The sequence below is a fragment of the Lytechinus variegatus genome, chromosome 7 (assembly GCF_018143015.1).
Source record: "Lytechinus variegatus isolate NC3 chromosome 7, Lvar_3.0, whole genome shotgun sequence".
NCBI lineage: Eukaryota > Metazoa > Echinodermata > Echinoidea > Temnopleuroida > Toxopneustidae > Lytechinus > Lytechinus variegatus.
The window spans coordinates 13197479-13224358 of NC_054746.1; the positions used below are offsets into that span (position 1 = coordinate 13197479).

The 26880-nt window shown below is 35.4% G+C and overlaps 2 protein-coding genes across 4 annotated transcripts in view; both read right to left on the reverse strand.

The window, feature by feature from the left end:
- The window catches only part of LOC121418474 (neuroendocrine convertase 2-like), a 39574-nt gene extending 24184 nt beyond the window's left edge, over window positions 1–15390 (reverse strand). Inside the window, exons 1-2 of the mRNA XM_041612377.1 lie at window positions 14962–15390; window positions 5675–5797 (exon numbers count right to left, since the gene is read on the reverse strand). Of these exons, the coding sequence (XP_041468311.1) occupies window positions 5675–5797; window positions 14962–15144 (306 nt within the window). The 5' untranslated portion in view covers window positions 15145–15390. The remainder of the gene's footprint in view (window positions 1–5674; window positions 5798–14961) is intronic.
- Window positions 15391–25405: 10015 nt separating this feature from the next.
- Window positions 25406–26880, reverse strand: part of LOC121418475 (solute carrier family 13 member 3-like) — a 50693-nt gene continuing 49218 nt past the window's right edge. For all 3 annotated transcript variants that reach the window (XM_041612379.1, XM_041612380.1, XM_041612378.1), the window contains 2 exons: window positions 26612–26749; window positions 25406–25915 (listed from right to left, as the gene is read on the reverse strand). In XM_041612379.1, coding sequence (XP_041468313.1) covers window positions 25742–25915; window positions 26612–26749 — 312 coding nt within the window. In that variant the 3' untranslated portion in view covers window positions 25406–25741. The remainder of the gene's footprint in view (window positions 25916–26611; window positions 26750–26880) is intronic.

The window sequence follows — 26880 nt, forward strand, 5'->3', positions numbered from 1 at the left end:
TATAAAATCTATTATATGACAAATAGATAGATCCTAGTCATTTGATCGGTTGTTTGACATCGATCATTCAGCAAATTTTACAATTACGTCATCAACCGTGCAATTTTAGATCCATGCATCGTGCAATTATGGATCCATACAATTTTGTCAATTTTACGCGCGCGCCGAAACAGCAGGCATGCATGCACCACAAAACCACTCATGTTTGAAGCGCGCATGTTGTATGTACGCGATAACCATTATTTTCATATGAAAAAAGAATCATTTTTTTTAGGTGTCATATAAACCAAATAATGAATGTTCTTTTCATTCGTGCAATGAACAGAATGCTTAATTCGGTGAAAGATGAATGATCCATTCAACGAAGCTACGCCTCTTTGAATGGATTTTCATCTTCCACATTAAGTATTCTATCCATTGCACTCATTACAATTCATTATTTGAAGAGGTTAATAGAAGCATATACAGCGCGTCCCAAAAAAATGTCCCTCTGATATGCGGCTAAATAACTTCCAAAAATAAAAATTATTCTCAATGAAATGTATGGATATAGGAAGCCCATCTCTTGTTCTAACTTCTATAAAAATTTAATTGGTTTCGCTTCAGTGGTTTTGAATACACAGCCTATTATGTAACAGTGGTGCTTTTCAGCCCATTCCAAGTTTGCATGCATGCAGCACTGCTCTGTGTTCTGCATTTTCTTGCATATCAACCCCCTTTGACCATTCTGACCAAGGAGATATTAACTCTATCTCCTTGCTCTGACCATAGTAGGTCCATGCTCTGACCAAGGAATTCCCTGATCTGACCAGGGAAATCTCCATGATCTAACCAAGCTCGTCAAATCACAACCTGGAGCATGTTCAGAAGGGCGAAAACAGTATTTGACAGTACATTTCATGTTTGATAAACGGGAGATGCACAATGATTGAGACAACAGGTCATGTCTGTTTCATGCATAATTCCAACAATACTGCATCTTTGTTTTAATTTATTTTTTTTTGTTAATAAGCTACTGAGGTCAAGTTTAATAATTCAATGTAACTTTTTAAAAGAAAAAGTCAAAATTTTCTATGGTAAAAATCCTTTACGCAAAGGGTGATTAACTTGTGGATTCCCCTTTTTTCAGCTTATTTTACCCATCCATCATTCACATTTTCTTTAAAATTGGTGCACTGATTCCCCTTATCAATCATCAAACAAACTTAATTTTTATGTTTCTTGTCCTTCTGAACATGCTCAAGTTTATGATTTAATGATCGAGCCTGGATATGATTAGGGAAATATCCCTGCTAAGATCCTAGATGTAAGAATGGGGGTTAACATGCCATAGACAAATGAAGAAATGCATCAATACTGCAAACTTGGAATGGGCTAAAATGCACCACTGTTACGTAACAGAGTGTGTATTCAAAACCGCTGAAGCGCGACCAATGAAATTTTCATAGAAGTTAGATCATGAAATGAGCTTTCTACTCATGAACATTTATTTGAGAATCCTTCCACATTTTAGAATTAATCCAGTCCTATGACAGAGGGACATTTTTTTGGGACGCGCTGTACAGTAAAGTACGTAATATCCATAAAGCATAATTTTAATATTCGAGTGTTTCAACCGACATCAGTTGGTGTCCCTAAAGGACAACTCCCTAAGGTGTTACAATTAAAACCTAGAGATTGAACATATAGCACCGAACAATGTTGAAGAATTAGCCAAAAGTTGTAAATAACATGCATCGGTGTTCAATTAACACTAAACTGAACACTGGATGAAAATGACTGATTTTACCCTGTACGTACACCGGTTAACACCGGGCTTGGATGTGTTAATAGCAGGGAATGTGTAGTTAAAACCAAGAATATACAGCACTGCAGCCATATGTTGGGCAAGAATGACCTTTATGTTATCAGACTTAATCGCATTTTGCCCCAAGTGCTCTTACCTTTCCCGCGCTTTCAAATCGTCCATATGCTATGGAAACATTTCTATGACGCATGCAGACTCTTTTCCTTTTACAAGCTTGACAAGTAGAGCAAGCGCAATATCTATCATTAAACATCAATCAAAGTCATTTTCTTACATAAAGCAAGAAATAATTATGCCGTTATGACTACAGGCTTAAGATCAGATATCCATAATTTTTCTTCCTGTCATGTCATTGCTGTCAAGCATATCAAAACGAAGCATTCATTACAAATGGGAAATTATCATAAAACCAACGATCAAATTGCGTATACTTGCAATCTGTTATTGTGTGTGATTCAACTCAATTTATGTTACATTTTTTCTGAGAATGCGAACATCATCGAATATGCCTTTACTTTTGGCTCCTCAATAAACGACAATCTCGCTATTGTTTTAAATTCAATGGTTTAAATGGTTTGTATCTGCTTTATTACATTTTTTTATTCATCATCATCATCATTAATGTACCTATTGTCAATTATTATCATCATCATTATTATATTATTTTGGGAGTTGTTTTAGCCATAAAACGTCAATTAAAATTCGATGCCACTTTATATTGAGGAAATGATATTATAAAATAAACCGTGCTATTTAAAACATAGTTTATACATTTCGTTTAAGCTAATATTGGTGGGGAACTTGACATTGTTGAATTTTAACGTCATAGGAGCAACATAAAATATAAGAAACAGATCAATTTGATTCATCAATGAATACGTATTTTGGATGCTTGCCTTGACTGCGAGTGAATTATGATCATTACAAAAAGAACAATTCCTGAGAACTATTTTTTCGATGCCCTGAAAGACATAATTTTCACACTCCGACCCTGCACTATCCAGGGTGATATACAAGAGGGATCAGTACTGCGTTACATCGGGCTCTGATGTACTAATGCAATGACGTCATCGTTACCCTGGTAACGTACATTCATTTTTCTATTGCATGAGGATAATTGGTTTAAAGAGGGTTTTTCATTTTATCAATATCATTATTAAAGCGTTGAACTACCTTGTATAAATCTGGTTACAAAGTCTGCCCTTTGTTCTTATTTTCAGAGCGCTGTTTCAGCCTAACCATTTGAAAAATTTGACACTAAAAAATAATGTCCGTATCTATAAACATACCATTAAAACCATGAAAAACAGTCGAATTCTTAAAGAGAAAATAAAATAGAAGATTGGAATTTTGAACTGTTTATTGGTATTACATATCCCCCCAAAATAATTATTTTGTTTTTGGAAGTTATATCTCCGAAAATTGAAACTCTCCCACTGCCGTTTTTTTTTTCAATTTCAGCCAGGTTTCATGAAAGTCTTTATTCTGATTGAAATCATATTAAAGAATCGGGTTACAAATTGAAGCAAAACAAGCATCTCATATTTGATATTTTGAAAAAAAAATGGATATTTTGAAAATATAAAGACAAGGAACTAATCGCAAGATTGGCATTATTTAGAAAAATGAAAGATTATTGTTCATGAAACGAATAGGAAAGATTTATTATTGATAAAAATGGAAGATGATGAAATATTAGAAAGTTTGTCTTCAAACAGTATTTGCCGTAGAAAAGGCCAAATACATGCATTTTTCATAAATGAACAGTTTGCAATAAGGTACAATGTAGTTATTTTTGAGCAATCAATAAATTCCGAATCGTTGATTATCAATCAACTCACTAATTTTGATAATGCTTTTGTTATGTAACCACATATTTCCTCATCGTCTAATTGTACATGCTTACCATAACATAAACATGAAATGTGTAGACTTTGCTAGTACAGATATATCTTAAGAATCGTTATCATATTATTATTATTATGTCAACATCTACTTTTTATATCAAAGTAATTAAGAAGTGCCATTTCTGACGTGATACATACCAGTCGGGAAATGCTAAGATACTAATAGAAATACAAGGGGAATTTAATAAAGTACAAATCGAGTGCTCTTTACTTTAATTAATTCAATATGATTGTCGAATAATGTTATTGAAATCATCACTGACTGTAAACTTATTGAAATTGTCATACTGGTAGACAGTTTTCGATACTACCAGGCTCCAAAGAATTAACCCCAAAGCCCATTATTGGAGATTTCTGTACATTTTGACCCTTTATCAACGTTTCAAATCATGACTTTCATGGCCATGGGCCTTAGAGTTTTGCCATTAGTTTAAGACTGTCGTGGAATGAATATTAAACTGTCTACAGCAGTGTATCAGCCATGGCGCTGGAGGGTGATAAATAATGGGGTTTTAAATAATACACCATTATAAAGCCTCGACCTCATTTTGATAATTATCGCAGATCAGACGACTTTTATTTTTCTCTCATTGCTGCCCTCTTGCCCCTGTTCAGGATATTGGAACATCACATAAAAACACGCGAGTTCAAGTGAAAATATAAATACAAGACAAGAGACATTGCTCTATGGAAACACACATTTAAGCTCGTGAATGTAGATTTTAATTCTGTTAATGGAAGAATGGTTATTTGATATCTAAACATAGTTTTAATGTTTTTCACCTGATGAATTGAAATTTGTAAGACGATAAGCGCTGCAGCCAGCAGGGCAGTGGTGTACCTAGGATTTTCCAAGGGGGGAAAAAAAAATTGACAAGCAAAAAAAAAAGAAAAAAAGACCAATCACAAATAAAAGGAAATCGTACCAGAAAAAAAAATTGATAAGCAAAAAAAAAAAAAAGATTTTCAACTTCAAATGCTCGTCAGGGATCAGTTGTGACTCATCAGGGAGGGAGGTATGCTAATGCTGCAGGGGCACCTCCGTATTTGCAACTTTGTACTGAAATCATGTGACTTGATATTTAAACTGGTTATCCGAGACAGTCATGTCACGTTTGGTGATATGCCCTAATCTAATATGTGTAAACCCGATCTCCCTTTTTTTACTGCTAGCATACGGAAACGATTTTTTTAAGAAGGGGGAATGCTGGTTGTTGAAAAAAAATGTTGGGTTCACTCGAAAATGAAGGTGATTTGGCTCAGAAAAAAGTTTGAAAAGTCCCCCCCCCCTAGAATATATGAAAAAAAATATACTAAAAACATAGGTAAGTTCGGTAAAATTTATACATTTTAGCATACCAACCGGAATTCCAAGGGGGCTGCCCATCATTATACGTAGCACCCCGCTCCCCAGGGCCGTGACTATGATGATTTCAATAGACAAAATTCAACATGAGCCCTTTTGTGAACTATGTTACGTGTACGATTTTTTGTTATTTTACCACCATGCACCAGTTATATTTTAACTCAGATGAACGACGTCATGGTATTTTACCAGCAGATCGCATCATGATACCAGACGTTTGTTCAGGCATGCATTATCAGTAACATAACAACTACAAAGAGAGGAGCATTGTTCGTCAATCACGTGTGATGGTAAGCTGTCGCACGTATTTTGACATATATACAAGTCACGTACGCCGCATTTGGCACTCCACCGTGGACACTAGCGTACATGTCGTAGGGACGCAGGGAGCAGAGTAACCACCTTTTTTATTCATTTATTATCACTATTAATATTTTTGTTTATTTGTCAGGATTATGTTCATAGGAAAGTGCTTCAGGCTAAAATTGCGGAAACCTATAAGTTTTCTTTTGTTTAGGTGGTCCAAATATTCTGCCTCTTCCGGTGAGGTTTTTAAAGTGGGCCAGTGATAATGGTCAGATAGATGTTTCTTACCATAGGGTCTTGTTTGAGTAGAGTGGCAGCATCATCAATGCTTCTTCTTTGTCGACGACTATGGGGTGCATCCTTCACAGATCGTTTCACAAAATGATGGAGGTTTTTCTGGTGTTTTAAGACCTGAAAGAAACAAAAAATACGGCATCAAATATATCCGATTTTGGTCAACATTATTAAGGAGCCACTTGCCAGAATATAATTTAATCCTTCTTTTTGTGTTCATGATGAATTTATTCTCTCTTTGTCTATTCCCACCTCTTTCAGTGTCGTTCTATCTCTAGCCACTATGCGCCACTTCAAAACGTCAAGTCACTTTTCTGTATCAGTTGGGACGCCATCGTCCCAGCTCTTGGTCCTTCTCTCCCCATTGCAGAGGTTCGAGGTTCGAGCCCTGATCACGTCTTTCGGATGGTGACGTTAAAGGTCGGTCCCAGGCGTAAATAATCATACCTGATTGATACACGTCTGACAAAACTCAAATACACACACACACACCTATTCGCATGTCATTTAGTAGGCTACGTAGCTTACGAATTCTGAAGTCTGAAGATGCGTATTTAAAATCTAATGGACAACTATTGAATGCTTGCTTATAGGCACACACATCCTTTCCCTAAAACATGCCAAGTATCTGGTCAAAAGCAACGGATCACTGCCCAGGGCATTCATAAAGGGACCTATTCAAGTCAAGGCACAATCACTGCCCGGACCAAACCTAACAATACGTAATTATGTTAATGAGCTATTAATGAATGGAATAACATTGATTAAAGAGTCTATTCGTATTTCGATCATTTTGTTATTTATAGCATTGCGTGAATAAAAACGCAAACAGAATTGGAGAGAATATTCAGCAATATATTTATATATATATATATACATGAGATGAGGCGAGGCCAACTCAACAGATGACGCAGGACACCATTTATTTGCTTTAGCTTTCGTCTTTTAATTGAGACTTCGTCAGAAGCGTCTGTAATTACAGACTATGAGAGTATGACCGTACCCTATCTCGTTCTTTAGGAAAGAGATAGAGTTGGCCTCGCCTCATCTCATTATGTTTAATATTCACTCAACAGCGATTGGTAGAAGTAAACTTATCATCACACTATATATATATATATATATATATATATATATATATATATATATATATATATATATTGTAAAGAAGTGGATGAAGAGAAAAATGGTAGGCGTAGCTTAAATCAAGGTTCCCAAGAGCTATCTACCCTTTGAAAAAATTGGTGATGCCGAAAAAATGTCTCTGCCGGGAATCGAACCCGGGCCCCCAGCCTTGAACGCCGGTGCCTTAACCACTAGACCACAGAGACGGGTTAGTGGCTAGACTGAGACCGATCCGATTGACCGTCAGATAGACAGATTTTCGACACTATACCAATTATACCATTTATATTTATATCTCAAGAAAGTAGACGGCACCGTGGTCTTATTCACCGTCCATGGTATTCTTGTCTTTGTCTATCTCATTCATTTGAACAAAAAAAAAACACAACTAAATGTCATTCACTTGTAACGCCTTAACCATTCCCTCACCTCCTTCTGAATTTACAAGACCCTATATACGTCATCTACCCCGTTTAAAAATTTTCAAAGAAGATTAAGCACCCACGTCTCCGTCTGATCTTAGATTCCAATTCCCACATCATATCGGATACGCCCTCTGTTATCCACGACGATATTCAATCAGGGGCCCGTTGCAGAAAGAGTTGCAATTAATCGCAACTCTAAAAATCACGCGCAACTTGATTTTCAACCAATCAAAAGCGCGCATTTGGGACTTACGATTGATTTTTTGACTTGCGTTTAAACGCAACTCTTTCTGCAACGGACCCCCAGATCGGACGAAGCATACGTTATCAGTAATTAGGACATTAAAATGTCAACAAGTATCTAAACATCAACAACCACAAAAAAGAGAAAACAATATCTTGTTTTGATCATCTAAAACATGGGAGAAATCTCCACAGATCTTACCAAATGAATCGTAACAGCTGTTTGAATATCATATTGTCAACAGGCATCTAAACAACAACAACAACTGTGTACATCAAGAGCAACATCACCGATCGTTCATCTCTGTCATGGGGAGAAACCCATCTGAAAATGACTTGTGTAACATTAGACTTTATCACAAGTGAAATCCCAGCTTGATCCGTCATCTTGACAACCCAGAAAGTGATACCTCAATCTTTCTGATCCTACTTGACACCTAAAATGCACAAGGAAAATAGTTACAACCTCTTGTATCGAGGAATGCAGGTGGAATGGTCTATTTTTCAAGTGACTCTGACCTATAAAGTGATGGAGCATCTGTTTTGCATAATATACTTCTTTAGTAGAGCCCGCTTCATAAACAAATAAAACTTATATAATTAAATAAAAATGTAGGTAACAGGTTAGATTTGATCAGCTGATCGTAAACTTGTTTGAATGTAGAAATCGTCCGTTTGTTATTATAAAATTTTCATGAAGCTGGACTCGGGGATATATCAAGGATTTCATAAAAGAGCTGGGGCAACAAAGGGTCTTTACAACCATAAAATGAAAAAAAAAACCAAGGAAACCACTCAACAAACATACAGACATAATCATCTCTGAAAAAAACTGACAAGGAAAACAGTATTCACTTCAAAATGAGCCAATATCCATACAAACATCCAATTGGCAGAAAAGGGTGCCCCTATCCAATGCAGCGTTCTAACTTACGTACAATTTTGCGCCAAATGGGGCAGAGTCCATTTCCTCCTAGAATCGCGCCTGCTCGTAACAAACTGAAATGTTAAATCATAGAGCTATAGCTCTACGGATTAATAATAAGTATTGACAGAAAATTTGATCGGCCATTTTATTCGATTATATCACAGGATGTATCTCTTTAAGATATGTTTTAAGCATGTTACAATCGTTTTTTCTTTACCAACATGATATCTGTGTTATTAATATTTCAGAGAGTAGTACGTGAACTCTATTTGGTACATATCATTAAACTACAGGACCAATTTTTTTTCAGTTAGAGTAACGGCTCATGACCAGAATAGAGTAATTGAGGATTTGGCTGCATGATGCTCTTTAAGATGGTTGAGGCATTTTTAGTAAAGGGGATTTTAACCGACTTCCAAATAATTTGTTAAGGATTCATTGATGGTTAAGGTGATATGATTAAGTTCTAACTTTATTACTAGGGAATGCCACTTGTTCTGAAAATGGTTGTAATAAAATGATTAAGGTAGGGTTGTTTAATCTCACCACGTTATGGTCGTTGGGAAAGGGATATCACAGTCCGGATTATATATAGCCTATTGCTTCATAATGACATTTGTTTGAGAAATTGCTTCCATATGAAGCTCTTATCTCCATTGTTGTTCAAGGAGCTCAGTTTAAAGAGGAGAAATTAATTTCTGTATTCTTCATTGAAAGTCTGTTTAGTCCTCTTTCGTGAACGATGCAAATAATGGTCTATTACCTTCCGGAGAATTCCAATTGTTCATGAGCACATTTTACTTTCTTGGAGCGCCATGGGAACAAAAATGCGAGCTTTGCGTGATATGAGTAGCAACAATGAAATCGTGATTCAAATTTAAATAATGATTATAACAGTTATATAATCACGAAATTCAGTCTCCTTCAAATGTACGTTTCCTGTTTTTTCCACAATGTCATACGTCCAACGTTTTCCTTTGTTGTTTTCAATATTGATGCTTTGTAATTTCCTTTTTCGTTTTTTACATTATTTTTCAGTTGTTTTGTCAATAATATGTCAAAGTCTAATTCGATTTTAATTTTCTGTTAATCGCCAAGCAAGACTATTGTTAATTAACATTTGTTTATGACACTTAGCATGACATTTTTGTACTCAGAAACAATGCGTATTAAGCGCTTTATAAATGTTATTTATTATTTATCATTATTACATATATAAACATTAATGCACATGCAGGATGTTTTGGAATTGCGGGAAAACTGGCGTATCATTTTCTCTTTCATTTTTCTTCGTTATCGAATGGCACAGTTACACTAACGAAATCGATTTTTGTTTCTGGTCTGCCGCCATTGGTAATGACGTAATGTCGGTTTTCTGTATAGCGTCGATTTAGCGATGCAACTTTTAACCAACCATGGGCAACATACTGTCCATACAACTATTGGTTAAAATCTGTCCAAATTGGGTAATAAAAACTAACAACTGGGTGATAAATTTGCTCAATTGGAAAATAATTACCCTGTCTATATACACACACACATATATATAATATACATTACCTAACACAGTGGACAGTATGTTGCCCAACATTTTAAGTGTCGACCATTAAGTCACGAACCATATACCACATTTACACACTAAACGATATCGATTCCAAACCGACCGATGGTATGTAATTTGAAATAACAGAATTGCCTCGGTCGGTCTTGGTTTTCTTTCGAAGGTTGTGACATAAACCTGATGTTACACGAATACACCCTCAAGTTCAATCGTTTGTCACATTTACCACTGACTAGGTTTTACTTTCTGTAATTGCTTTGGAACCTTTGTTCGTCCCTTTCTCTAAAGAAACAAAATGTTTATACTTCCATCGACAGAAAATTAAAGAGCTCTTCTTCGACTCGCCTTTGGCTTTTTCTGACCTCCCAGCCTCTCTATCGGATTGGCACTCTGAAGATGGCTTTGCTCTGAGGGACAATATAGGGAAGTGTTTCACGAATCCTCATCTCAGTGATTTTCAAAGGCAACTGCTATAAGCTACTGAAATTTATTGAATCTGATTGGCGGAGAGCAAATTCGGCTGTGAAAATCACCTGCAATGTTCTTTATAAAACGCTCCCCGGAATTGCGAAGAGATGCAATAAAAGGACTCACAACGAAATTGGAGGGTGGACTTCGAAACGAAGTTACCTCATCAAGAGAGAGCAAGGATGCCTATGCCCACATATGGTTAAATATCAGGATAGAGGATTGCTATCTTGGGATGACTGTGGTATATGATATTCATGCAGTATTAATATTGAAGACAATGTCATTTATAATGGCTGCAAATCAAGTTATGTTCGTTGAATTTGAACGATACAAGTGACACATATTTCAATCATTCTCCAAAGCACACTACTTCCGGTTAGCAGGTTAGCGTTATTAATGGATTCAACGCAGATAATAATCTCCGATTTTGAAAATAACTCTCTCTGGTCTGTTAAAAATATGGGTAAAGTGATTCCAATTTTACTTGAGAGTCACTGGGGTTCAGTACATTGAAACCGTGACCTATTCGGTATTATGAGTCAGTAGGAAGGAGCACCTATGAAATAAATGAGAAAAAAATGATATTATATATTTCATATAATTCTACCTCCCACGGGGGAACATCTCCCTTGGGACTGAGGTAGATTTCTTTCAAGACCATGTGAAAATTTTGTGCTTTGATAATTAGTGTCGTATGATTATATAAACTTAATGGTATAATAAGGAGATAATGTGCTTTTAAGGCAATGTCAAACCTATTACTTTCTGAGCTTATACATTTTTATTTTGTCATATTTATGTGTTAAAGACTGGGTCATTCAAGAAACTTTAAGGCCCACACTACCCCCTGCGACAAAAAATATTTTATTGACGTTTTCTACGACCCAAACCACAATAAGTTGGTGTTAAATTTTAAATATGGCTTGCGTAGATTTTCTCCTGGGAACATTGATCATTTTTCAAGGATAAAATAATCTAAATTGCAAAGGTAACTCATTTGTTTGGTTCCATGTATTTCAACAATTGTTCTCGTCCATTTTAACTGGTTGTAAACGTTTCCTTCATATTCATCAAGCGATAGTCTCGTCTGACTTTTAACTCCATGCGTAATCTATGATGTGAAATAATTTATAGCTCAATCACTCGAAATCGCAGAGTCGAAGGAAACTTAACGTTATTTTACGTCAAGTTAATGAATAAAGATAAATAATGAAAAATAAAAATGGCATAACATTAAAACATTATTACACAGGTATTGAACCCCCTCAACATAATACACAGACATGTAAAATAAACATACCAGCTAAAATACGATCAATATATTTGCCCGAGTTGACCGGTATTGGAAATTTGTGTTTCTGAAATGTTATATGATCCGGGCAACGAAGCAGCTGACACTAAACAAACAGACATGTTGGTCTATTTGGCCATGTTTGGCACAGTCAAAGTAATTCTGACGTTCGCTGGCTTATTTATTACCTAGTGTAATTCTACTATCAATTAATTTAAAACTAGCTCGATTTTTTTTTTCGATTAATCAAAGGACATTTACACAATATTCAATTAATTCAGTTCTTCCCACACTCTTAAAATGGATAAATGACCAATGTGTTAGGGAATAATATGTGCCCGATCGACAAAATGATGAAAACTAATCAATTTATTGCGTAGAATCTACCAGATTCTTTTGGTTGATAATGAGCAGTTTCGTCGTTCACACGTATAGATATTGAATTATTTGTAAACCAACAAGATTTACTTCTTAGATTATACCGGAGTAACAATAAGACAAAAGAAGAAACGATACGTAAATATTTGATTGGATATAAAATTTTGCTCAACAAAAGGAATTTCAACAATATATAGAGTATATACTGCTTGCCCGCGACTTTTGCCAAATGTGGCACGTTGTCCCCGGTCAATTTTTGTTGGCTCATTGCGCCAATGTTGTAGGAAATAATTGCAAGCAATAGAGACTAAGGTAAACTCATGCAGGGATCGGTATATGAAGAACACCTTTAAAGCAGTAATCACTCACGTCTTCACTAGTCCCTTACATATTTTACGACAAATTTAAGTTTCATACATGGATTTTAAAGATATATGTTTAAAGGTCTGACAATAAACTAAAATACCACTCTCTATCGCGTAGCACCCACGTCATAACTCACTTCTGTGGAAGGGATGATAATTATCTGCCAATCATCCCACTACCCCATTTCATATGGCTTTCCATCAAATTTTAATTCATTGAAGGTACTTTTTATAAGTTCTCCAGCAATTAATTAGTGGTGGGTGAATACGTGTGGGTGTGTGTTAATAATTACTGTCATAATATAAGTATTTATTGTCCATAATTGGAAATTCTTCTTGTTTACATGCCTTGCAAAATGATAAAGACAACACATTTTATAAATTCAACAATGCAATCTACATTTGGAACATGACAATAAACATAATATAGGCCTATCTTAAATAATTATTCATAACAGACATCTAAATGCCATGAAATGCATTATTTGATTTCATTGAAATTTTCTGCAATCGGAAAATATGAAGAAAAGACAATTATTGGATTGATTAAATTGTAAAAACAGGGTGAAAAACATGGTAAGATTATAACTTACAATAACATACATAATACTATATTGCTATGCATATTTTGTTATACGCAGTGTACTAGTATCATATACTCGAGTGCTACACAATCTATTTCATAATGTACACAAGCACATCAACACGCCCCCTCGTTTGCGCGCCCCTCACACACACAAACCCACACGCAATTTACTCTGTAACCTTAAAGGGATGGTCCGGGCTGAAAGTAAGTATAGCTTGATAAATAGAGTAGAATTCACTGAGCAAAATGCCGAAAATTTCATCAAAATCGGATAACAAATAACAAAGTTATTGAATTTTAAAGTTTAGCAATATTTTGTGAAAACAGTCGTCATGAATATTCATTAGGTGGGCTGATGATGTCACATCTCCACTTATTCTTTTTTATTATATTATATGACATTAGGTTTATTCAATTTTTTTCCTCCGAGAACTCAAAAAATCGCATTGACAACTGATTTAGTGAATTAGATATTTATTGCTGCAACTTATTTCATTATAAGGGAGACATATTATTCACACAAGTATGAAATAATTAAAAAATCATGAGTTTATGTAATAACATATAAGAAAATGGAAAGTGGAGATGTGACATCATCAGCCCACCTAATGAATATTCATGACGACTGTTTTCACAAAATGTTGATAAATTCTAAACTTCAATAACTTGAATGTTTGTTCTCCGATCTTGATGAAATTTTCAGCATTTTGCTCAGTGAATTCTACTCTATGTATTAAGATATTAAATATTAAGATGTATTAAATATTTTCAGCCCGGACCATCCCTTTAAGTGGGTAAAGTACTTTATCCAATATTTCAAAGGCTTCTAAAGTGATGGAAATACAAGTAAAACAGAAAATGATCTGTTTGCAATTGCAAATTCGTTTGCGTATTTAATTTTGCTTCTCAACGGTGTGCTTTTCTAGAGCTTCAATTATATCATGTATGGTTTCCCCTATGTCTATGGGAGGCGAACTGAATCAATAAAATCCCTTAACCTTCCTACTGATACAGAAAAGATTAGGTGTACGCAGAAGATAATTGTATTCTTACAGAATACACCAATAAATTTTAAATGATCAGAGTAGCGAACAAAGAACGCCTATTTTCTTCCCTATTGTCCTTACACTATTTTATATATTCTTCAGAGGAGAAAGAAACAACCCATTTTGCCATTTTTTGCTGCCTGCAATTCCACTCAGCAAACAACAAATATTGGTGAATATTGAAAAGTATAGATTTCAGACTTTATCAGTTCTTGGAATATATGACGTGCAGGCTCGGTTTTGAGAAGTGAGATTAAAATTGCAATAACGAGAATGGGTTTTGTAGTAATAAGCCTGATTGTGCCATGGAAGAAAGAAATTCGATCATACACTTAATCGAGGGCTTGTATATTAAGAATCATACACATTTTAGATCACTTTTAACACGCCCAAGGCATAACCGATGATGTTTGGACTGCTCAAACGTGTATTCACACGTGTTTAATCAATTTATGCCTGGACAACATAAGTGTTATTTGTCTTAAAAGACTGTGATGTCGATCCTTGCAAGACTCGTAATATGCATGTCTCTCCATATGCAATATTTGTTTTTAAATTAACTAGTATTATTTTTTTTAATGTGACGTTCATATAATTAACGTCACTGGCGTTCAGATCATACCTTGAATGTTGCAAATGACCACGACTTACAATTTTGTACACTTTTGCCATATAACGGTGACTTTCGTTTCAAGCTGCTTCGACATTATAATAGGCCGTCGTGTTAGCAATGGTTACACAGCTCATTGATTCCAGCGCATAGTCCATTACTCTGTTTGAATCAACAAAGGCGTGTTATAAGGAAGTGGATAAAAAAAATATTACACGGGAATTGTGACCATTCTGTTGGCAAACATCTTACCTGTCCCAGATAATCAAGATTATGTCTCTTGGCAAGAGAATGAGGGTTGTCGCCATCTTGAACTTCTACCACGAAGCTATTGGTGTAATGCTTTTCACTGCCCGCCACGCAAACCACCACTGCTACCATTAAAAAGGCACCAAAGCATAGCCCTTCTCTCCATGACATATCTCCAATCATCATCCGTCCACCGTCCAAAAAAGAAACACCCGAATGTCGTCCAAACCCGAAAATTTATTCTTTAGTTCTTTTCCTAGTTTCCTTATCGAATGTAAAAACATAAATGTATTTACTTTCTTCTTAAGATATAAAGTAATTGTTATCCGCAAGGTATGCGGACCAGGCTTCTTTAACTCTTACTGATGCCGTTTTACTCAATTTCATTTGCCTGCGTTGAGGAGAAGGGAGATGGACGTACACACTTCGCCTTCACACAGGTTGTTGAAGATACCTTAACTACGCATCCCACCCGCCATTCATACACAACACACACACACACCGATCAATACATGAGGATCATCTACGGAGTTAATGAGATGCTATCTTCTAGAGCGCGCTGATTGGTTGGAAAGCATAGCGACGTCAAGAGTACGCCATTTTGCTCGCTGTCCCACACTGCAATACTCTTTGGTTTGGCATATTTAGGTGCATGATTCGCGCGATTTCTGAATCGTGCGAGGAAACCATCTGAAACGTATGATGAACGAGAAACCCTTTATCGAGATGCACTAACAGCTAGCATCGTTCTATTCACCGGAAGCTAGGAAAACGACATTTAAACTAAATTTACACTTCAGAGGCTTGTTAATACAAATATACACAATTTGTTAATGTTATTTTATAATGATTAATTTTTTTTGACTGATTTCTTCTGAGTGTTTCCAAAACCATGTACCATATGGTAGGATATTTAGATAGGAATTCGACTGTTGACTTTGCTGATCGATGAAGGGATGTGAATAAAGATGCATGTCGTAAGTGTAAGGCTCCTTCCAGCATAACGTCTGGTTAGCAATGATGTAGTTTTATCATGAATCATGATGATCACATATTCCCCTCTCTCACTGGAAATAATTAGATTTAAATGAAATCATTCGAAAAATAAAGTTTAGTTTCAGTTTAGTTTTTTCCTGTTTCAAATAATATATGTAATAATCAAATCAAATTGAGTATCATGAGAAGACATTCAAAGTACAATAAAACGGCATAAAACATCAAAATTATATTTATATCTAATACACGGACCTGGCCACGGAGGACTGTTACTGGAGTGTTGTGGCAATGCTCAGCACCCCCCCCCCCCCCCGTAACAATACAATAATCCTCCGTGGCCAGGTTCTGATCTAGTAATCCATAAATTAGATGGAATCTGAAATTAAGATGGATTTTCTACAGGCTAATAACAGGAATTAGAGAGATAAGTATGTACAATCACGCTGAAGTTTAATATAATAACACAAAGTGTAAATAAAGAAGTGGAAAATCAGAAGAAAAAAATCATAGATTCAAAGCTTTGAATAATAAAGCAACTGTAGTCGAGAAAGTAATGGACATAAAGTGGAATATACATGTCGGCCTGTGTTCATCCTTAGATAATCAAAATGTTTATGTCATCGAAAGGGAACATTATTTACAAGACAAGAGACAATACTTAAAGCTTGCATAATTTCAAAATTATGAAAACAAACAATTTTGAAGAAATTTTATTGACCTGATTTTTGTGCCCACTTAACTAAGTTATTGTATTTAGTTTGATATGTATAGGAGTATCTCATCAACGTATATTATCTTTTGTTCCTTTGCGATGATAGAATAGATCTTCATTGTATGTGGTATCATCTGATGTATTAATGTACCAAATAAGAAGGAATCTTAAGAAATCGCCAGTTCCTTATTTTGGCTATACTACATCGTGAAAATAGGATGTTTTATTATCAATCATACACTAAGTAGATCATTAAGTAAGTTACTTCAATTTTCGTTATTCTATAGTCGTAACAACTATCATTACCAACAATTGCTTAAAAAGATGATAAAGATGATTAATGATGTTATCGTTATTGTCATCATCATCATCATCATTATCATCATCATCATCACTTATAGTAGCAGCATCAGTTGTAGAAGTATAAGTATAAGTAGTAGTAGTAGTAGAAGTAGTAGTGCTAAGCATCAGTAGTATAACTTTTAAACCATCATCATCATCATCATCATCATTATCAACAACAACATCATTTTATATAATGATCTTTATTTCATAAAAGAAGGTAACATTTACCAAATTCCTTTGCCAGCGATAATGGTAGAAACTCCTCTTCTATGGAAATATGCAGGGTTATACAGTGCGTATCAAAAAAAGTTTACACTTTGAAAAAACCCTGGGAATTAAAAAATATACAGCATGTGGGTAATTTTTCACATATGATCTTGGGTTTGGGTCTCATCTATCCAATGAAATTAAAAGTTTTGACAGAATGTTACACTTGAGTGAGCACTGTCCATGTTTGTAAAGCTCGCAGAAATCTGTTTGCGCAGAAATGCTTGTTTTCAGGCAGTGTCAAGGGGAAAGGGCGAAATCAAACTTATCCTGCACAACATTTCTCATACTATTCCTTTGCTCTTTTAGTCAATTGAAATAAAACGGATACATTCAAGCATTTAGTAATAATTTTGCCACCCAAATTGAAATTTCAACACTTAGTATGCACAAACTTTACGCTTTTTGTCCCAGCTGGATCTGAGGACACAACTGAATCTGAACAAAAGTTTATATCAGACATCTCCAGCATTTTTCACTAAAATTTTATCATTTAAAGTAGGTTTACATTTCATTTTTAATTTGATAGTTGTATCTCCACACTTTTCCGAAGCTTGGCAATGATTAAGAAAATGGAAATCAAGCCTAAGCCATTTCATGTAAATCACAGCTCAGTGCAAAGCAAATATCGTCACGATGGCCTCAGTATGTGGGGAAGTGGGGTGGGGTGCAATCCATTCTTCGAAGTGTTTTTGGCAAGGAAACAAGTTAAAAAAAGGTAAAATATATCTTCAAATTTATTCCGAGCTAAATTCCACTTTTTCTTCATGACTAAGGTCTACCTTTATTCGTATAACTATTTCAAAGTTCTGCGCAAATCATTTTTCACTAACTTTTCAAAAGTGAGTGGTGCTCACTCAAGCGGAAATATTTTTCGACAGTTATATCGTCATTTGCTTAAATGGATCTGTACAAATGTTAAAATGTGAAAAAATCTTCAGAATATTACAAATATATAATTTTACAGGATTTTTTCTAAGTGTAAACTTTTTTTTGATACACACTGTATAATACATTGACGAAGAAGTTTATTTCAATTGATGTAGTTACTATCATTATTGTAAACATCACGAGGAACACGATAAAACTTTCGTAAATAAGTCAAATGTTTATCTTTGAAAATATAGGCAGATGCATATATCTTTTGTCCTGATCATTATCATTTCAAAAAAGAAAAGCTTATGGTAAAAATGGTAGATATAAATTGAATGAAAGACGTCGTTCGGTTTCATGAATTTTTTTTCGTAGGTCATATAATGATGAAATAAACCATACAAAACAATATCAAACAGTCTCATTGTGTTAAAATAGCACATTCAACAATTAAAGAAGTGTCTCGTATAGTAAGACTGGATTCAAAAACTAACAGCCCCTATTTCAGCTCTTGTCACCTCAGTTAAAAAGGTTGGTAAATCATTTTTTTGTATTGTATTTTAACTTTGTGTCGCAAGCCTTTCAGAATCTAAAAAAAATCAAGTTTCAAAAAAGTAAAGTTTCATTGATATTCTCTTCGATTCCCCCCCCCCGGTAAATTGATGTTTATAAGTAAATCTGATCAAATTCACGTTCGGTTTAGTAAAGAGCAATCGTTTATATAAAGTGATTGCTTTGTGAATATTTTATGTAAACCTTTACTTTGAACGGAGTGGTCCCCCGGTGCCATTTTTTGTATATTATGTGACACTTGGTATAGACATCCTAAATCATGTATCCAAAAGTGTTTCCGTTCTTCGAAATAATTTTCACCACCTGGGGTTTGGTTGGCCAAGGGCATAATGCTTTTCTATGCTTATCTACCTAGGGGTCTGTTGCAGAAAGAGTTGCGTTTAAACGCAAGTCAAAAAAATAAATCGCAAATCCAAAATGCGCGCTGTTGATTGGTTGAAAATCAAGTTGCGCATGACATTTAGAGTTGCGTTTGATTGCAACTCTTTCTGCAACGGGCCCCAGTACTGGTAGAAGAAGATTACTTTGTGATATGATCCATTCATCATATCACCACCTGAAAATATCCCGTGGCCATGGAAACAGCAGTACGTCATGTCATGCTTGAAACAGTTGAGAAGAAATTATGGTCTGACATGTATACTTTGTTCTAAAACACCAGTAATGATAATATGCCATTCCGCCAGAATGACGGTGGCACAGTATACATGCCCTTTGTTTAATTATGCAAGACGAGATACGTTTGCTAATTAACAAACTGTGATTTCGCCTTATTTTCAAATTATTGACCATAATGTTTAAGCGAGCTGGATAATTCGTATTGATGAAATATACGGTTAAGTGTCCAAGCTTATAAAAATCAATGAATTTATCAAAAATAAAGGAAGAAAATGTGCAAGGGATAGGGGAAAAGGATGTATAGAGAGGATGGAAGGGAATGTGACAATGAACATTAGAACAGACTGCGTTTATGCTTACCTTTTAAAGGCAGAATAAGCGTCTTGAAACTCGCATTGTAAATGCTTTTCGAAAAAGAAGTTCCGAAAGAACGGGGGGGGGGGAATTCTATTGCCATACGTTTTGCCGCGTGTTTTGGAAAAAAAAACCGAGCAAGATGTTTTTCCCCTTTTTTGTATTTAAATGATATTCATACGTGATTTCTTTGTGCTTTTAATACCCAGATCAAGTGTGAATCAAACCATATAAAAATCATTCACCCCTTTTCCCAATTTCTTTTTTAAAAAATACAATTTTTCAGTGCACTCGCTATATATTCCCGCGAGACCGGTGTTATCCATGGGTTATAGATTGAAGGGCTTGTGGTCTCTGGCCCCCAAAAGTTTCACGACCAAGAAACAGAGAAAGGGAGAAAAAAAATGTTCCGAAAACATGTGAAATAAGACATCCTATTGAATATTATGTACAAAACATTTGCTCTCTTACTTTTTTTATAGAGATTTCCCCACATACATGTACCTTTGCTTTGCCCCTCAAAATTTGTGACTCATTACGCCACAGGGTACTATCTAGTTTTTATATCGCTGGAGATTGGTGACAAGAAGGCCAGACTTCTCCCAGCCTCCATGGAGGATTCAAGGCCGATAATGACGATCGTGATATATTTCCAATATAAATAATATCATTTGTCATCAGTTAAGGCTAAAGTGTCGGACAAATTCATAGTCATTGGTAGGAATTGTCTTTGCTTTTATAATTAAGGTGATGAGTGGAATAAAGTTTTTTTTTTATAACAATTGCAAAGAAAAATCAATTTTATGTTGTTTCAATGCTCAAATTTACTGGGGAAAAAATACATGTTGAAATCAATAACGGTCGAGAGAAGAATTTCTTTTGGGGTTAGATCTTCACCTCATCATGGCTTTTAGACCATCTACCTTGGTTACCATGGTGACATATTTGATGCTAATCGGCAAGGGAAATCATTACTGTTGACAATTAGTGTATTTGTTCAATCGTGATTACTAGATTGCTGGATCGGAGGATGGGGGTGACCAGTGTTGATGATGCACGGGCGGACATGGGATTTTATTTTATGTATGAAGGGATTTTATGGTTTCATAAGAACAAAATCAGGTCAAGTATCCAACAACGGGATTTTAAGAATACGATACCAATAATATCTGATGATGAAAGTGGTGTGCGTAACGGTCTACATTTGTATTTGTTGATGAGTTTCAATTTTGAAAGCTAGTTTAACAAGTGGTGAGAGCTTGAAGATTAAACATGAAAAGTGATGAAAATATCAATAGGAAACTGAGACAAAAGGCGAAATAAAAGAAAAACAATAATGGAGATCACTTGTACAAGATCAAGAGTGGAAGAGGGGGTAAGATATAGAACGGCGATGGAGAGAGAATGACAGGAGAGAAGAGAGGACAGGAGAGGAGATAGAAGAGAAGAGAGGAGAAAAGAAGAGAAGAAAAAAGAGAGGGAAATAGAGGGAAATGTAGCTTTGGTAAAGGGTCAATAATGTGATTGATAATCGAATATCATCTAATATGACAGTCTTACTGAAGCGTAGAGACTGTTAGATATTTTTCCAACTGCACTTCTCTGAGAAAATTTCAAATATTCAAATCTTGGATATATAGCGCCCTCTCTCGGCGATGCTTGTTTTAAATTTTAAAAAATGGGCATTCAAGCACTTATCAGATTTAAATTTAGTGATTAGATATCCAAAAGTTACAGACAAAGAACATATCTTGAAAGTTTCAGCCCATTCCATGATTTGGAATAGGATTTAATTGAAAGACAAAAACACACAGATATTTTAATTTGATCGGGTGACCCGATCAAGTTAAATTTCCATGTAAAATCGCAAAATTTATCCTGTAAAACACATTTTCATTTCATATCCTCCACATCATAACTGTTATAGGGCATATCCATTCATATTAGCTAGCAATGCATTGGAATAGTGATAGGTGCATTTTGGTGGATTTACCAAAACTATACACAAGCTTTAAGGCCTAACAGTTATAACCAAACGAAATTTAACAAAAACATGGACAGATTATATTTCCTATGACGTCACGTCTGGAAAGCACCGATGACCACCAAGCACCGGCAATAATGGAGCATGATGATAATTAATCTAGCATCTGCTTCTCCGATTTCGGTGAAGGTGCATGGGCTACGAGATAATGAATATTGTAATCACTGCTTAACGCATCGGCCGTACTGATTTAAAGAAGGCAACCACCTTCGTCCACCCAACTCAGCGGTTGCTATGGATGTATATTTAGATTTTGATTCGGAGAAAGAGAGTAAAGGGATAACGTTTCCGGTTGAAAAATTAAATAATTATCATGATGAGGTATTAAGAGGTGGGGTGAGGAAGGGGAGTGGAAGGGGGTGTCAATATACCTGAATCAATTGAAATAGCTCAATCACATTTGATAGATGGAAATTATCCTTCATAAAATGAAATAGTAATAAATGATAATCATAGCAATTCTATTGCGCCTTTTTCTAAAAAAACAAATCGTAGTATATAAAAACTAAAGCGCATTCCATTGAGAGGAAAAAGTAGATACAACGATATAAATGTATATATAAATTTAAATGAAAATTGAAGAACAATGAAAGACCAATGCTGGCAAGTGGGAGTTAACGGGAAAAAGTGTGTTTGGAATAAATTGATTTGAAAAGTCTCGTTAAATCGCTGAATACCAGCAATTGTATTCAGATTATAATGCGATGGCAACGCTTCTTACTTCTTTGATATCTCATGAAAAAAAACCCTCTTTGTTGCATCAGATATTCTTATTACACAAAACAGTATTGTTCAAGATAACTTGATAAAAGATGACGTTCCCAATTGATCTATATTCTTGGCATATCATCATGATCACGCTTAGGATTTGCTTCAAATATTCGAGATGTCTGAAATTGTGTGTATATTATTAGGCATCACTGTCTGTCAACAACGTTTAAACCCTTTATTAATAGAATTTTCACATTTTCCAAGTCTCCGAGATGTGTCTCATCAAATGAATGTTGTTCAAATACATATACGTATCTCTAAAAATTCCGTTGATTGGTATGAATTTTGTATGATAATTTTCCCTTTATTCATTCCTTTTATAATTTCATGTATGTGTATTTTTGCACAGTCAATATAATTGGGAAACCCATGTTATAGGCCTATCATGCAACGTCAGTCACACAATAAAAAATATTGGTCGATTGAAATCAGTTTTCTCCGTGTGACTGTATATAGCACTTGACTTGTATGTCGTACTGTTTGCCATAGTCTAGACCAGTAGGATCCACGGTCTAGACCTACTGTCGGGGTCCATCGCACCGCTTAAAGAATCAACATGTCTTCAGTGATTGTAAGGTTCTGGAGATCCTTTCAAGAAATGTTTTGCAAGTGATTTTTACTGTCGGATGTTACAAGCGACTGCAAATCCTTGCAAGTGATTGGCTGAGAACAGGTGAGTCAATGGAAATCACGGACAAAACTGCGCATGAAAAGCGCCCACAGTGTACCAGGTGTGTTATTTGGTCTCTTCCCCACACGCAATTCAACTAGCGTTGAATCTAAAACACTAATTTTTTTTACAAACTTTTCAACTTTCAATATAAAAACTGGGTGTTTTTTTTATAAACCTTTTCAACTTTCATTAATCATGACAGTAGGTCAGTTGATTGGTGATCACTATAAGGATAAAGGAACAATTCAGTAAAGAAGAGTTGAGTAATCCTATTGCAAATGAAGTGCAGTTTTTTTCTGTTAATGCGAACCTTTCAACTGTTTCAAGTAAAAGATGAATTCATAACCCCCACCACCAAAAAATAAACGACCAAAATGAATAAACATGTCAAATAGTTTAGCAATCTTATTTGAAAGTTTTATACATACATTGGTCACGCATGTTGTCCTATACTAGACAATTTATTCTTAAAATAAAATAAGTTCCTGCAGCAGAGTTTCGAGAACACCTGTAATCTTACCAGATTGCGTAACATTACATCATATCATGTAAAATTACAGGAATGGAACCTTACAAATTTCCTTAAATAAAACACCCTTTTCCCCTTTTTAAACAGACCTATTCTGTTAAATTACAGAAAAATTCCTATTTTATGAATTTACAGAATGATTCTGTTATTGCTTTCTGCAAAATCTTCTGTTTTTCAGTAAAATCAGGTTTTTTAAAGAGTATAATGTTATAGACATGTCCGTAAATGCAACGATTTTTTTTATACATATAACGTTATATATACCAAATACAACCTTTCAAATGCCTTGTAAAAAAAAATCGATATTTCAATATTGTGAATATTGTAAATAGTCTTGCAACGTTCACTTATGTAATCACGTCATGGCGCGCTATAAAATTTTGAGTACTTTAGTAAAAACGCATCCTCTAATTTACGAAGTGTAGAATCTACACTCTGATTTTGCCTGCCAGAAAATCACGAAAAGGTCACAGTTTTGCGCATACGTGACATGAGTCTTAACGCACTTTACCAAGTTTTTCAACATTTCTTTTTAAATTGCAATCGGTTGTTATAAGACCTATTATGACGTCACACACCAAATTGCCCCCGCACAGAGATCGCAATGTATGTGTGCAACAAAACATGCAAGTTCGAAAGTCTGACCCTTTAACTAATGTTTTTTTTTTACGAATGTAAGCAAAGCGTGCCGTGATTACGTGAGAAAACGTTGGAAGCCTTGAAAATATGTGTTTACAAAATGTCAATAACATTCGCAGAACGTCAGGACGTATGGACATAAATGTTATGTCGCATTGGCGTGGACCGAATAATGACACAACAGACGTGTTACGGAAAATTTCCTTTATTAAAAGGTGTGTTTTTAATCTTTTCACCCTTTGCTATATATGAATAATTTAAAGTTCTGTCACCAATTAAATCATAATAAGATGCATTCAATGCAGTCCATCATTTTTTTCAATCCTTGATAAAGTAATTACTGAGTCGAATCGATGATGCAGCAGACGAAGGTATACAAGAATGTATAAAACTCGATTCTTCAATTCAATGAGTAAATGTATTAAGTTATTTTATCACGTTTTTATTCATCCTAGAATGTTTTGGGAATAGCTCACAATACTGCGACATTTTACACGATGCACTATAGCAGTTACTAATATAATTGATATCATATTTGCCTGTCTTCTGAGAATATGAATATTTAAGCAACCAGTGGACTTATGGCATCAGACTCCTTGAAAGGACTTTATAATAAGAGCACTAATGCCTGACCTAAGGGGCGTGGGTTATTTAAACTTGTTAAAGCTGGGTGGCTGAATAACAGTGTTGTGGGTCTCGAGGCCGCAAAATTGCAATATTTGGCCATGGCTGGCCTTTTCCTAGCTCTCCGGCCTCGCGTTGTATTGGAATATTCGGCCTTGGTCTGGCCTCGACCCTTCCGGCCTTGGCCTTGCCTTTGTCCACGATTGGGTCGGCCTTGGCCTTGGCTCCGGCAATCCGGTCTTGGCCTCGGACACAACACTGCTGAATGAAGAGACTATCTTCAAGAAAGAAATAGCCACATGACAAACGAGCACCATGCATGCAGACAACCGTTCGGGGGGGGGGGGGACATTTAAAAGTGACGTCATACGGCCACTCATTTTCCTTTTTATACTCTCCTCCAATCTTGCATTCTACCGCCCCCCCCCCCCCCCCGTGGCGACGCAAAATTCGAAGCCCATTACACTGAGCTGCAAAGTGGATGTAACAGTTAGTGAAGAATAATAATGAGACCCAATTAAAGGAGAAATCATGAACGTTCAACATAAATATAATTATACTATTTAAGATCTATGTATGTATATAATATCAGTTGGATTATGAAAATTTGCAATTCAAACACGAGGGAGGACTGAAAACAAAGAACGTTTATACCAATTGTAAAGATGGTTGTAGGAATATATTTTGACAGATAAGTTTATTGCTATAGTATCGCTTTTTTCTCTTACTTTTTCCGCTGGAGTGTTTCTTCGAGTATATCTGATCTCAAAACGGTACCGATGTAGAGTTATGGAAGATATTATCTGTTGCCATGGTATTCATGGTGTTATTGGCCCAATCGGGAAAGTGTGCGATGTCGAAAATCAACAGACCGAGTGTGTTCATGAAGAGTAGCAGTATACAGATACACGTGAAGTTTAGGAGACAGCCTGTTTTTACCTGTTGAAGAAAAAAAAATGACGATATGCTGTGAAGATACATGAATTGTGGTATATAGCATAGTAGTTACTAGTATATTGTATTTTCTGTCTCTTCTGTGTGTTTACATTGAGGTTAACACATGAGGCCCGTTGCACAAAACTTACAGATTGATCGTAAGATTGATGTTCACGACCGATTCTACGTTGTGGTCAGTGTTATCATTAACATGGTTACGATTGGTTCTATGATCTTTGGAGCTTCGCGTTACGGCGAGCTGATGTGGATTAAAGGTGGCAATATACTGATAAAAACTTGACAGGGAACCATTATAGTGATTTGGCATAGAAGTAAACTTGTGATTTTGGTGAAATTAATCAATATCAGCAAGTCATAAACCAATATCATAAATTCACAAGTCATTGAAAAGGTACACCCTCAAATGATACCATAAAGACCATGATGCCATTAAAAAAAACTAATTCCTAAATCTATAGAAATACCCTCACATTTAAGCTTCGTTCATATTTGCTACAATCATCAGGAAACGATCACCGTACGAGCATCGTACGACAATCGTAGGTCAAATGTAACCTGTGCATACGTGACAAACCATAAAATGGTTTTAACAATTTATTATACATGCAGAATCAATCATAAAACATACATGATCATTTTCTAAATCTAAATGTCACAATCCGAGTTCTAACTTCTTACCATATCAATGACTTTGATTTCCTTGTAAGCGAATGCTATGGCATTGGGTCCTGTAGCTACTGGGAGCATGAAGGCGAATGAGGCACAGATGGTTGTAGTAAGAATCAGATATAACGGATTTATCCTCATCGCCACGGCCTGTCGACATTGAAAGTACACAATTTTATTTTGTATCCTGTTTAAAACCAGTAGGTCGTTTATAATAAGAGTTCACGCCTACATGTTAACGCAGGGATAGGAGACGGCATATAACGGACGCCATTGTTTTC